Raw genomic sequence first — 14,492 nt, forward strand, 5'->3', positions numbered from 1 at the left:
TTTAGAGTTCCCCCTATGCCCCTCACACTTATTTATATGGGCCAAGTAGAGGGGGACTCCAAGGGACTGATGATTTGCAGATAAAAATCATCATAAACACTCTGTCCTTCTGCCCCCCTCTCCTCTAGGCAGAATGAGCAAGGAGAAAAGAATCACAGAGCATACTTATCTTTTGCTGAAAATTTACATGAAACACAGGAAGAGAACAAAAAAATGAATAAATCAAAAGACGGGTCCTTCCTCCACCTCCTGCTTCTTAAAGACTGTGGCCTCTTCCTCACTATTACACTGATCCTCACCCCTTACCTTCCTTGTCTGTCTTAGCATAGAGTCTCCAATGACACACTGTGGGTGGACTGTGAAAATTGCCCTCCTTAAGGCTGCCACTGTGCTGAGGTTCAGAGCAGCTACCTGACCTGCCTTAGTACAACTTCACAGGTCACCAAGCATTTCTCCAGTGCGCGGGAAAAAACCGTGGGCGTAAGAATAGCATCACCCCCGCCCCGCATCTCCACAAAGCGGAAGGAAGGCTTCCAGGCTTTCCCAAGCTATTCGTTCCTCCTTAAGTTCTCCTCTCTCCTTCACACTCAGCGTAGCAACTTTGTTTTATTTGAAATGAGGACTGTCCCGCTGCCCCTGACAGTCCCCTCTGAAAGCTCGTTGACGTCCCTGCTCTAGATAACAAGACATTCCGACTTCCAACCACTGATACCGCAACTCACAGTCCCTCCAGACCAACAACCGGAGCAGGAAACTACAGCTCCCAGTTGGCACTGCGGTTTGTTCCTGCCGAGGCCCCGTAGTCAGACTTCACGCGGCGGGTCACGGGATACCTCGGCTAGGGGGGCCGTGGGAGCAAAGCAAGCATAGGCGTGCGCGAGGAGGTACCGGCACCGGGAGCCAGAGACGGACGGAAGCTCGGAAATCGGGCCCCCTGCCCTCGAACTGCAGACCATGGCGAACGTTTCCAAGAAGGTGACTTGGTCCGGGAGAGATGAGGAGGAGGAGCCTCAGAAGCGGCAGCAGGAGCCCGGGGAAAGCACCCCGTTACTGAACGGGAGCACTTCGTGGCCCGAGGGCGGGTACGGCCGTCAGGTGAGAGGGAGGCGAGGAAGCTAAAGTCCTGCGGCGGAGTGAGGAGATCCCGCTGGAGAGACATACCATTTTCATTTAGACCTTCACCATTCTTTTGTTAAAATAGGTTTTCTTTAAATTTGGGACAGATACAGTTTAATACTTTCTAGAGGCAGCCCCACTCCTGTATTGTGTCATCTTAGCCTCATTTCAGCACTGCTGACAAAATGTCATGTGGACACATACAGTGCTATTGTATAATTTAGTAATACCAAGACAATTGGTATAAAAAAAATGATATATTTCTCTACAATCAGGTGGTTCTTTAAGATATAGAACTGCTAGCTGCGTGCCTCCGGAGGTTACTAATTTCAAAAGACTGGTAGACTGGAGTACATTGATGGAGCTGGGGCACTTTTTCTTGACTCAGGGAGAATTATTCTGGTACCTGCTGCTGCCTTTGCAGTTAAAGTAGCACAGCTTAGTGTGCACTTTACTAGCCGAGGACTGCCAAATTCAACAACTGTCTGCGCCTAAGACATTTCAAATAGCATGCAAGAAAAAATAGCTTTTTAAAGAAGGATGTTCAAGGAGAGCTTTTTGTGACTCTGCAGAAAAGTTTTGTCCCACCCTCATAGATTTTCTTCCATCAGTTCTCTGGGCACAGAATAGCGTGTCAGAGGTATGGCTTTTGTTAAAATTTATGCCCGGAGTTCCTTTGGAATAGAATTCTTCAGCCCTGTTTAGTGTTTTGAATATCATCAGGTGTCTTGGATATCCAATGTGCTAGAAAGTGTCTTTCTGTTCCAGGTGAAGTGTCCTGTAATATTTTTTTTAATTAATATTTCATTCAGGAATTAGGTTTGGCAAGTAATGTGCAGCAGCATTAAAACACAACCAGGCCAGTACTGTAAAGTGCCCTCTGCTGAGTGCACTGTTTAACTTGGGTTGGATGCACGTTTTGGACATGTGTCCACCACCTTTTATACAATAAGAGGTTTAGCGCATCCATAACACGCGTCCAACCCCCTCCTCCGAAATTAATAGCGCTCATCACATGCAAATGTATGTTGATGAGGCTTATTAGTTATTCGCCCGGGATACAGAAAAAAAAAGTGCCCCAATCCGCACATTTTACGCTCAGAAATTAACCACCTGCCCGATTTCTGAGCAGCCCGGAAAAGTGAACAGAAAAGCTGAAAATACTGCTTTTCTGTACATCCTCCGACTTAATATCATGGCGATATTAAGTCGGAGGAACCAAATAAACATTTTTTTTTTAAATGTGTCCGTGGGTCAGGATAGGAAAACGGATGCTCAATTTTATGAGCGTCCATTTTTCTAACTCATGGCTGTGCACAGGTTAGGAAAATGGGCGCTTGTAACATTGAGCATCTGTTTTCCAAACCCGCTGACAGCCACCTCTCCTGGGCTTCCGTTGCTAAGGAGGTGTTGGGGTGCGCTATTGCCCCTAGTACTTCCTTTTCAGCGCGACCCCTCATTTAAATACGGTATCACACACCCAGGAGAGGTGGCTGGAAGCACGTTCAACACTGAGCGCCCATTTTCCCGTGCATTTTACAATATCCGCCCTATAATGTGATTGTGGTTAGGCTTTACCTGCAAGAATAGGATGCAGAGTGGAACCGTGGTTAGTCCATGCCTTCAGAAATAGGACACAGGATAGAATTGTGATGTGGCTTTTCCCTCGGAAATGGTTTCTGCCTAGATTGTTCCACCTCACAGCAATGTAATGTTACCGTTTTCAGTCAGAGAGTGATTTTCAGTTTTGTTAGTTTTCCTCCAATGAAGGTCGTCTTGGCACATTTGTTGAACTCAAATGTCATTTTCATGGCTTCTAAGAAGTTCTTCTCTACTCAAAATTCTGTTAAATGATGATCACAGAAGCTGTAGTGTTTCAGATTATCTATAAATAGAAAGTGTGAATTTATGCAATTGTCGGTCATTTTTATTTTCTGGAATTAAGGCTGAATTGATAGCCCAAAGTGTTGGCATCAGACAAAGGTGGCAACACGGAGTCTCTCTAAAATATTCCTTACTGGATCTTAATGTTAGGAATATCAGATAGGCTCTTTGCATACAATCTAGATTTAAATTTCAGGTTTATTTCATAGAAGCAGCAACACAAGAGACCACATGACTATATTTAGTCCTCTTAATTTTTTCATTACCGTAACTGTTGTGGTCTGTTTCCTGCTGCAGTGGAATAATGAATAGGGTCATCATAGCCTATAACTGGCATGGGTGACATCTTCACCTGAAGATTCTGCACTGTTACTACCCAAGGCTAAAGGTGACTGACTACCTTTTTATATTGTGTGTGTGTGGCCAGGTCAAATTTGTCTTTGTTTCTTTTCATACTTAAATAGTGGTTGCCTTCCTGAGATTTGTTATAAATGCTGTACGATGATGTCAATTTACGAAAAATCAGTTTTCTGATAAATGGGCTTCTTGGAATTTTGTTTTAAGTCTATGGGGTAATACATGAGACAGCCCTATCCCAAGTTTTGGTCATTCTCGCTACAGACATTGATGGTACAACCAATAAAAGAGCTTGAACAAGAAGGCATATATAAATATTGAGGAGAAGATGAAGATGAAACAATTCTGCATACAACATTGATCAGCAAACTGTGGTAGAAGAAACTGAAAATAAAATTGAAAAGCCTTTTAAAAGCACAGCTTTGGAATAAGAGACTAGCTGCAGAAAGACATCAACCAGCTGGCAATAAGAACAAGAAAACAACTCTGTGCCCACCAGTGAATCTAGAAGAAGCGACAGTAGAAGCTGAGACTGTGCATTCCAAAGCCTGAAGGAGCGATAGGCCTTATAGAAATAGATTACACTTATAGAACTACTGTATTTATTTATTTAGGTCTTTTATATGCCATTTTTCCAAAATCAGATCACAACGGTTTACAATATCGTCTTAAGGTTGCTGGGTCAACATTCCCATTCTGTTTCAATGCTCATATTCTAGGTCGCTATAACAGCATGTACATTTTCTACCAAATATATTTCTAGGACAAATTTATCCAGGATCTAGTTCATCTCAGCAGTAAATGCACATTCTGAGTCAATACATCAACATTAATTGGGGTGCTTTGAAGCAGAATTATAACCTAAGATTTCCTTTATATTATCCTTCATGTTATATTCAGAATACATCACTCAGTACTTATTACTCAGTCTGTTAGCATAGTATTATGTTCCAACAGCTATATTATTAGCTTAGTTCGTTAGTTCGTATGCTTAGTTCGTATGCTTAGTTCGTATGCATTTGTATGCATTTGTAAAGAGCCATGTTTTTAGTTCTCGTTTGAACCACTTTCTTTCTGTTATCTGACGTAGCGACTCAGGAAGAGAGTTCCATAGTCTGGGGCCTGCTATGTAAAATATTCGATCTCTTATTTGTGTTAGGTGTGTGTTCCTTATTGTGGGCACCTTTAGAAGTCCTTTGTTTTGCGATCTTAGGGCTCTCTGCGGGGTGTAAGGTTGAAGAGTCACTCCTAATAGACATGGGTTGATGTTGATGATATTAAAAATTAGAGATAATACTTTATAGTGAATTCTGGATTATACAGGAAGCCAGTTTAGTGCTATCAGTGAGAGGGTGATTTCCTTGTTCCTAGTAAAAGTCTGGCTGAGGCATTTTGTAATAATTGTAATGGTAAGCCTATTAATAGGGAGTTGCAGTAATCTATGTTTGAAAATATTAGTGTTTGTAAAAACGTACCGAAGTCTTGTACTGTTAGCAATGGTTTCTGCCAGTGTAGTATTCGCAGCTTGGTGTATTCTGATTTAATTACTTATGTTTTTTCACTGAAAAGTTTTCATTGATCTGAATTCCTAAATCTTGTACTTGATCTGAGGGTGTAATGCTAAAATTTCCAAGGTCAAAGGTTGGCGGTTTGATTAACGTGGAGTTTCTTCTTAACCACTTAATTTCAGTTTTTTAAATATTTAGCGTTAGCTTCAGTTGAGAGAGTTTTTGTTGTATTGCCTTCATGTAGGTGGACAGGGACGAAGCAGGTTTTTCAAATGACTTGTCGAATGGTATGTAGAATTGTATGTCGTCTGCCTATGCTTTCTAACAGGCCGATACAGAAAGAAACGCGGGAGAGTGGGCGAGCGCACAGGCCAGTGTCCTGTGCGCGCGATACAGTAAATAAAAATATGCTAATTAGGGCCCGTGGTAAAAGGAGGCGCTAGGGACACTAGCGCGTCCCTAGCGCCTCCTTTTTGACAGCCGACGCTCAATTTTGCCGACGTCAGTTCTCCGACCCGCTGACAGCCACGGTTTGGAAACCGGACGCCGGCAAAATTGAGCATCCAGTTTTCAACCCGCAGGCTGATTTTACATTTTTTTATTTTTAATTATTTTTTACTTTTGGGACCTCTGACTTAATATCGCCATGATATTAAGTCAGAGGGTGTACACTTAATATCGCCATGATATTAAGTCAGAGGGTGTACACTTTCCCGGTGCCGAGAGAAATTAATGCCTGCCTTTGGGGTAGGCGCTAATTTCTGAAAGTAAAATGTGCGGCTTGGCTGCACATTTTACTTTCTGAATCGCGTGGGAATAATTAATAGGGCCATCAACATGTTGCGGGCGCTATTAGTTTCGGGGGGGGGGGGTGTGTGTGTGTGTGTTGGACGTGCGTTTTCGACACGCTATTACCCCTTACTAAATAAGGGGTAAGCTAAAGCTAGCGCATCGAAAACGCGCGTCCAACCGCGGGGTTAACAGTGCACTCCACCGGAGCCATCAACTGCATTATCTTTAGCAGTTGATTGTGTCCCCAAACTTAGCATGAGATCAGAGCTCTGGGCTAATAGGAGCAGCACTGGCCACTCCTGATGAAATAATCTCCTGCACCAGGTTATCTTGGAACTAAAACTACATTTTTACGGCCTATCCCCAAGCCAAGGTCCACCGGAGCGCACTGTACTGTATCGGCCTGTAAGTGTGATAGTACTGCTTTTTTCTAGGACTTTAGCAATGAAAGGCAAGTTGGAGATGGTCGATAATTGTCCCAGTAATCAGTTCTGGCAGTTCCATTTTTTTGGATTGGTTTAATCACGGCTTACAAGCATGCTTAATGTCATCAACAGATCCAAATGCTCAAATTCTAAAGCATGAAAATAAATGGCCACAATTTCCATCATCAAACTTCGAACAAGCATTCTGAAGAATAGAATGAATGAGAACCCACCAGCAACATGTAGCAAAACAAGCTTTTTAACAGTTGGGCATCAGAGAGGGAAAGTAAATGGCAAATGCAGAAATAAAGCAGGAAATAGTTTACTTCAGCAATCACACACAGATCAAAGCATAGAAACATAGAAATGTCGGCAGAAGAAGACCAAACGGCCCATCCAGTCTGCCCAGCAAGCTTCACAACATTTTTCTCTCATACTTATCTGTTTCTCTAGCTCTTGGTCTATTCCCTTCCACCCCCACCATTGAAATATCTAGCTTGATTAGTTAGGGGTAGTAACCGCCGCAATAAGCAAGCTACACCCATGCTTATTTGTTTTACCCAGACTATGTTATACAGTCCTTATTGGTTGTTTTTCTTCTCCCCTGCTGTTGAAGCAGGGAGCTATGCTGGAAATGCGTGATGTATCAGTCTTCTCCCATGCCGTTGAAGCAGAGAGCCATGCTGGATATGCATCGAAAGTGAAGTATTCAGACACATTTGGTTTGGGGTAGTAACCGCCGTAACAAGCCAGCTACTCCCCGCTTTGTGAGTGCGAACCCTTTTTTCTTCTCCCCTGCCGTTGAAGCAGAGAACTATGGCTAATGAGAGGTGAATTTAAATCTGAAGTGAGAGAGAGTTTATAGCAAGCATAGAAAAACTGGCAAGAGACAAATGCAGATTCTGTAACAGAGAACTCATGGCTGATGTATATGGAAAAGCACAGTGGAAACTGTGTAAACCCTATACTACTGCTGGATCAGAATAACAGTGCATCATGACGCAGACAGAATTGCAGAGAGAGATGCCTGGATATTTCCATACTAAACAAAAAGCTTGATGCGAAAAAAAAAAAAAAGACGACGTGATGAAGAAGAAGATAACGGTGTTGCCAGTAGAACCATGCTATACTCCATACAGAGAGACAGACGATCATCAAGGACCAAGAGAGGCAATCAGGGACCAGGAAAACATGGCAGAAAGTAAATACGGTCCCAGTTATCTCTGGTACCACCAACTTGATTAAAAAACTTTCTCAGATTCTAAGAAGACCGCTCAGGAAACTAAGGAATAATATTATGTTTGCTGTATATTTATGTATATTGAGTTGCTTTTTCCTTTTTGGTTGGATTTCTTTTTATATTTTGTATTGTTTGCGCTTGGACTTTTTTCATCTCCCTCTATTTATTGACTTTAAAGACGCATGTTGGTTTTTTTTCATGTTACCTCAGTATTGTCTTTTTTGTTTTCTTCCCAATATGGTTGTTTCTTTTTCTGTAGCAAGATATTGTTATAAATTGGAAACTTAATACATATAAAGTAAAAAGAAACCCCACCAACTTCCAATATGTTACCTGTATATCTTGTACCTGTTGAAGCTCTCTTTGGCACAACCAAAGTATTTCGAGCACTAGCAGTAAATTCAGAGAGCGAGAGAGAGAGATCTTGCCCAACATACTCTGGATTTAAGAGGTTCATACTTGTTATGGGTATGTGCACAGTTCAGAATTGTGTAAGATGAACCAGGTTTATCTGACTGTCAGAGAAAGGCCAGCTTAAATTGTACCATTCATCAACATACAGGGAGACAATTGCTTGGTGTTTACAGTTCTTCAGGGGCAGGTTAGCCTGCAGGGAGCAATGTTTCTAGTGCAGACATCTGCTTATTCTGCTGGTGTTTTGGGCACTTTGTTGTCTGTTGACTAAAACAACAAGCAAAGCTTGGGCCCTGGATGAAATCCCAGGGTCTGTGGCTGTAGCCAGACCTGCTTTCTGCAGGACTTTGTGCATACCAGGCTTTGTTTTTTAACCATTTTCTTTCTCAGATCTAATACAAATATTGCAAAAATGCAGATCCCCCAATCATGACAGACACCCAGACCATTTCAAATTCAGTACAGCTACAGAAAACTCTGCATTATCTTTAGCAGTTGATTGTGTCCCAAACTTAGCATGAGATCAGAGCTCTGGGCTAATAGGAGCAGCACTGGCCACTCCTGATGAAATAATCTCCTGCACCAGGTTATCTTGGAACTAAACTACATTTTTACAGCCTATCCCCAAGCCAGATCCACCACTGCAGTTTAGCAGCCTCCTAGCCACTGTACTAGAAAGGAAAAGTTCTCACTGTGGCTTACTACAGCCTCCTGTCCTTTGGACCGTGGAGAACAAAAGCCACCATCATTATGGCCCATCCAGATGAGGAAGAAACTGTGAGAGGAAGGGATTAAAAAAAACAGGTACAGAGACTCTTGTAGCTTGTCTGTCTGGTTTTTGGGAAATACTCTGCTACTTAGTGGAGACAGAGTAGCTCAGGGAAATGGTCACAGCAATGACATCTCTAGGCCACGGGTTCACATCCCAGCTTTCATGGCCTATATGAGGTGAGCCTGTGCGCTCATCCAGTTCCAGGGGAAATAGCAGAAGCATTCACATTGCAGCTTATTTCAGATTCCTATGGATCCTTTCTGACTTGTGGCAGGACAGGATGAGAGAGAGTTGGGGAAAAGATAAGACTGTCAACCTTGAGGTGGCAATGCAAAGGTATGAGCTAAATTTAAATAAATAAGCATGACAATGAGCCTGAGGTCTCTTTGTAGGCAGAAGTTCTGTTCTTAAAATTACAGAGGTAGCAACAGTTCAGTCTAATTTTGTGTAACAGTAATTCAAGATTAAGAATAGACTCAGCTGGAAAAATCCTTGGGCAACTAAAATTTGGCACCTGATGCCTAAATTTTAGAAAAGCAAAAATATAGAAACAAACTGAAAAAACGAGCCACATTTAAAACAAAACAAAACAAAACAAAAAAACATAAAAATGCAAAGATGTGAGAGAGCATTAGGGAAAACGTTTCCTGGCTTCTCACATTTTTTGCCTGGCATCTAAGGTTCTACATATAGTTCCATTCTTGAATAGACTTGTTTAACTTTGCCAGATATGGGAACCACCATTTATCTGCTTCTTGAAAAAATTAGAATAAAACCAGGCACTAGGAGGACAGTAATTGGAAATGGGTGAAATCTAAAGTAGAGGGAAAGGACCCGATTAGTCAAGAATTTTCTGCCATTCTGGACCACTGGGAAAAGCCTTTGATAAATTGGGTTCACAGGACCCTAATTCTTACTCTTGTGCTCCATGCACGTCACGTGGAAGCACTGTAGAACCAAGAATGAAAGACAGAAGCTGAGAAACCTACATCTCTATTTTCTTTACTAGTTGCTGCATCACACAAGTGCAGATCTGCTCTTCCAAGAAGATGGATGTTCAGGATTGAGAAGTGCAGGGCTCTCACTTCCTCTGCGTGCTCAGAATACAAGTTCTCAGTTTTGCTTCCTTTTTCAGTACACAGACGAGGGCTCCCAGCCGCTGCTTGCAGAGGAAGCTAGCAGTTCGAGCAAAGGCCTGGGAGTTCGGGGAGCTGTTGGGTTCTGATCATAGCACTGTGAAGGGCACCACTCTTAGAGCAAGCAGTTTGCTGATGGGGACCTTTTAAGAGACCTGTTTTACTTCCTTCCTTCTCTTTTCTAGGATGTCACCTGTGGTAGGACCGAGGAGTGGGAAAAATGTGGAACCACTAGATGGACAGAGTAACATTAGCTATTCCATGTTGGTTCCTGACCTTTGATAAATGTTTGTGTCCGGTAATCCTTCTGTGAGGGCCAAACTACTGGGGCTTGATCAGAAACTTGTCAGACCTGGCTACAGTGGGTTGTATAAAGATTAACTGATGTTCATTGCCTGGTCCTTTTTATTCAACCATTGTGAGCTGAGCTTGGCATCAGTCAGAGGTGGCATATTAGGTTCCAATTTAGATTTCAGTTCCTTAAAATCTTTACAAAAACAGGATCATATTTAGGTATTGGGCAACAAAGGGCAAATCAGTTTGCTTGCACAGTTTTGAGGATTCAGCCTTGTATTAATTAATGTATTTATTTATTTTTCATTGACAAGTAGATCTACAAATCATTTAAAAAAATAAATAATAATAATAATTTATAGATTCAGTAACATAGTTTCCTATCGGTGAAGGTTATTCCCCTTTTCTTCCTTTAACAGCGGGCATGGTTTTGAAATAGCATAGTGTTTGCTCAAGTTATTTTTTTATGTCTTATACTTTCTGGAAAGGACAGTTCCACAACCATAGTTGTACACACAAAATCTTGTGCAAAAAGCACTGGGGGATTTTTGCTCCTAAGTGTTGTGGTGCAAAACACTTTGCTTTACTGTTTCCACTTTAGCTCGTGATCTGGACTAATATTTAACTGTTGTCTTATTCTTTGCACATCTCTGCCTTACTGGGATCTTGCCATTATGAGCTTCTTGTTTTCTTTTGCTTGACACTGCCAATCATCTTGCATGCTCGTTTGTTGCATGCTTAAGAGCTGTATAAATTTGCAGGTGTATTGCTGACAGTCTACTTTGGGATGTGTTACCATGTAAAAGTGCCTTTCTGCAATTTGCTGCTCCTTATTATGAAGCAAAGGTGTTCAGCTCGCAGTCTCATCTTTGGATAACAGTGAAAGAGGTCTGTTTACACCTTGGATTTAAGAGTGAGGAAGTTCTTTTAATCCTTTGGACATCTCATACCTTTAAACTGGGAAGGAGATAACACAGATTTTTTATTTCCGTTTAGATTTCATGGAATCCTTACATTGCTTTATTTAGGTTTTGTGAGATTTGCAGAAACTTTCACTGATACACCTGTTTTTAATGAGTGTTTTTTCTTTGTGGTTTAATTATTAAAATGTTTTGATTACAATATATAATTTGATTAAACAAAAATGTGAAAAAATGAAAACATTTTTTTGTATTTTTGATTGTTGAATCTGCTTTAGAAATATATTATCACTTTTTGATATTTGGGTATTCCAGCTGGTGGTATTTGAAAAGCCATGTTTTGTGTGTACACAGTTGTCTACCATCCAGGTTACTGCATCTCTCTTCCTGTTGGCTTTCTTTCACAACTTTTAACTCAACACTTTACTTTGTATTATATTGTTTTTCACACATGTATAAACTGGCTCCCTGTCCATCTCCGAGCTCACTTTAAACTTTTTGACTTCATACACAACTTTCTGAGGGTCTGCTCCTCTTTTTGCAGCTTGCTTTTCTTCCAGTGCTGTCTATCACTTTATGCATGCCTCTTTCTTTCATGCCATCCCTTCTTGCTGCCTTCCGCTTTTATTCATTTGCTCTTTGAAACTCTTATGTTTGGAATTCTCTTTCCACATTTTTCTCCAGAAGTACTCAGCGTGTGCCCTGCTTGCCCAGACTTTCTGTGTTTACATTAAAATAGCAATTAAACTCTTTGGGTGTGTTAAAAATGTAATATAAAATTAAATACACCACCATCACCACCAGCAAAATTCTGCAGCCATATACACTAGAACTGTGTAAATTGGTTTCTTATTGGTTGATGCCCTTTACTATCAGCACACACTTTATAATGCTTGCTACATATGCATACCTTTGTTTTTATAAATGAAACATTTGTTCTTTTTCAGTTTCCCCATGCAAACGTTTTCCGCATTGGCCAGCTGAGCACGGTGGATCTGAATGATGATTTACAGAATCTGGTGGGTTATCTGGAAGCCTATAAATTTGGGAAGAAAACTGCAGCAAGTGAGATTCAAACTGTTCAGCTATTGCAGTCTTTCGAACTATTACATGAGGCTAGCATGTACCCAGCTAGGTCCAAGGAAATCTCTATCAATGTGTTCTTCTGTGTGTCTTTCATAGTACAAAGCCTCATCATGAACATAAGAGCTTTTGGTAGCCTGTGTGTGATACTCCACAGCTTCCAACTCGCACCTAGTCAGTGTACTGGTGAAGTTCACCTTTTTCACATTCAGTTACTGCATTGTTGAGGATGAAGCCTTGACCTTGGGGTTCATTCTTTCTAGATCAGATGTTGTTAGACTGTTCTGGTTGTATTGATCCTGTTGAAAACTGGATTCTTTGTAAGATGCCGGTAACATTTATTAGCCCATAAGAATAATCAACAGAGTTTGCTATACATAAGCTTTATGACCCACATACTACTACATATTTCTAAAGCACTGCTAGACATACTATAAAGAGATATTCCCTGCTCCATTGAGCTTGCAGTCTAGTCAGGACAAATGTACGTGACAGATGAGTCTAAGGGATGTATTGTACACAAGTGGTTAGGATTTAAAAGCAGCTTCAAAAAGGTGAGTTTTTAAACTGGATTTGAATATGGCACAAATGAATTTGGAGCTGGATTTGTGGTGACATTTCTGGTGTAGAGAGGAAGATCTGGGAGTCATCAGCATAAAAATGATACTAAAAGTCCTGGGAGGAGATCAGAGCACTGAAGGAAGAAGTGAGGAGAGAAAAGAGATGTGGGCCCTGTCACACCAACTGATAGTGAAATAGCAGTGGAGGAAGAACCACCAGAAGATTCAGTAAAAGTATGATGGAAGAGGTAAGAAGAAACCAAGATGGAGCAGAGTCCTGAAATCCCGTTGAGTATCAAAAGCAGCAGGATAGGTCAAGGAGCATGTTGATTGAATAAGGGCCCTTAGCCTAATCCGTAAAGAAGTCATTGGAGATTTTCATGAGAGAAGTTTTGTGGAATGCAGTGAGCAAAAGCCACACTGGAGCAAATCCAGAGCAACTTGAGATGAAAGAAAATCAAGACCGTGGAGGTGAATGGGGCATATTCAAGCAGTTTGGATGTGAAAGTGGGCAGGGCGGTGGAATGATTAGCGACACAGGTAGGGTCCAGTAAAGACTTTGAGGAGCAACATGATCACGGTATATTTGAAGTAGAAGGGGAACACAGTGGCAAACGATTGATTTGAGGATGTGACACATGATTGAAAGTGATATAGCATGAGGTGCTAGACAGGCATGAGGGTCACAGGACCATGTAGTGAGTATGGAGGAAGAGATATGATGGGCAGTTTCCTCTTCCAAAATTTCAGAAAAAAAGTGTGGTATCGGACAAAGGAAGAGGAAGTGAATGAAGCGAGAGCAGAACAAGTGGTCTGGTGGAGAATTAATGTTTAATCTGGTCAGTCTTTTCATGGAAGAAGTGAGCTGTAATCTGGGTGGATGAGAGGTGAGTTTGGCAAAGAGATGATGGAGATTGGAGGCAAGGTATTTTTCAGATAGACATAATACTCTTGCTTGACACGTGTTGGAGCAGATGGGAAGGAGGTGAGATGAATTTGCAGAGAATGAAGTCAGCATGGAAACAGGTCTTCAGCCAGAGTGGGCACAGGAACGTAGGAAATGAACTCTGCAGATAAGCCAAGGTTGGGGTTTAGCATGCCTTACAGGATGGGGAGGTGTGTAGCAAGATGCTCAAAGCAGAGGAGCATACGAAACTGCTTCATCAACGACTGACAAGATTGTAGAGGAGAGGAGAAATGATAGAACTTGTGAGGACGCAGGGGTCGGTTAAGGGTGAAAGTTATCAGATGATGGTCAACAGGGAAGAATAGATGGAGAATCCTGAGAGTACAGTTGGAAGAAAGGACTAGGTCAAGAAAGTAGCCATGCTGATGAGTGGAGACAGTAGAGCAGGAGCAAGATTTCATGGTTTTGAGTTTGAATGAGGAGTTTAAGGTGAGAAATGTTGAAGCAAAAGTTTCAGAGGGGTCATCAACATGGTAGTTAAATCCCCTGGGTTAACTTATGATGTATATTCAGCAGCATGGCTATGCCATTGAATATACGCGTATAACTGAGCGCTTAGCTGTTTAAGTCTAACCAGCTAAGTTTAGACTTGCTCTATGTCGAATCTAGCTTAACAGTACAACTTATGCAACTAAATCTGAATAGCGGAGGTTAGCTGCATAAGTTGTATGGCTAACTAGCTCCACGCCAATCTGCACACTTTATGCTCTCTTATGCGGCTAACATTTTAGCTGTATAAGGGACTTGTATGGCTAAGCGGCAGCTGCCGGATGTGGGCGTATATTCGGCGGCTGTTGCTTAGCCGCATAATCTGGCTAAATAACACTGAACATACTTTGACTATCTGGTCCCCTAAGAATAAGTGAAGGGGAAGATGGTTCAGGGAAGAAGGAACCACATAGGTTCCTTCTTCAGATGTCCAGTTCTTATATTGTTCTGATATGTTATGTTACCCTATAAAAAAAAATCCATGACATTCAACAACAACTGACTGTAGATCATGTCTTGAGTTTCTGCTCTATAT

At 41.6% G+C, this 14,492-nt stretch overlaps 1 protein-coding gene across 1 annotated transcript in view; it reads left to right on the forward strand.

Moving 5' to 3' along the window:
- Positions 1 to 671: 671 nt before the first annotated feature.
- Positions 672 to 14,492, forward strand: part of LOC115075860 (H(+)/Cl(-) exchange transporter 7-like) — a 170,053-nt gene continuing 156,232 nt past the window's right edge. Inside the window, exons 1-2 of the mRNA XM_029576722.1 lie at positions 672 to 1,095; positions 11,806 to 11,877. Coding sequence (XP_029432582.1) covers positions 955 to 1,095; positions 11,806 to 11,877 — 213 coding nt within the window. The 5' untranslated portion in view covers positions 672 to 954. The remainder of the gene's footprint in view (positions 1,096 to 11,805; positions 11,878 to 14,492) is intronic.

Source organism: Rhinatrema bivittatum, chromosome 14 (genome assembly GCF_901001135.1).
Source record: "Rhinatrema bivittatum chromosome 14, aRhiBiv1.1, whole genome shotgun sequence".
Lineage (NCBI taxonomy): Eukaryota > Metazoa > Chordata > Amphibia > Gymnophiona > Rhinatrematidae > Rhinatrema > Rhinatrema bivittatum.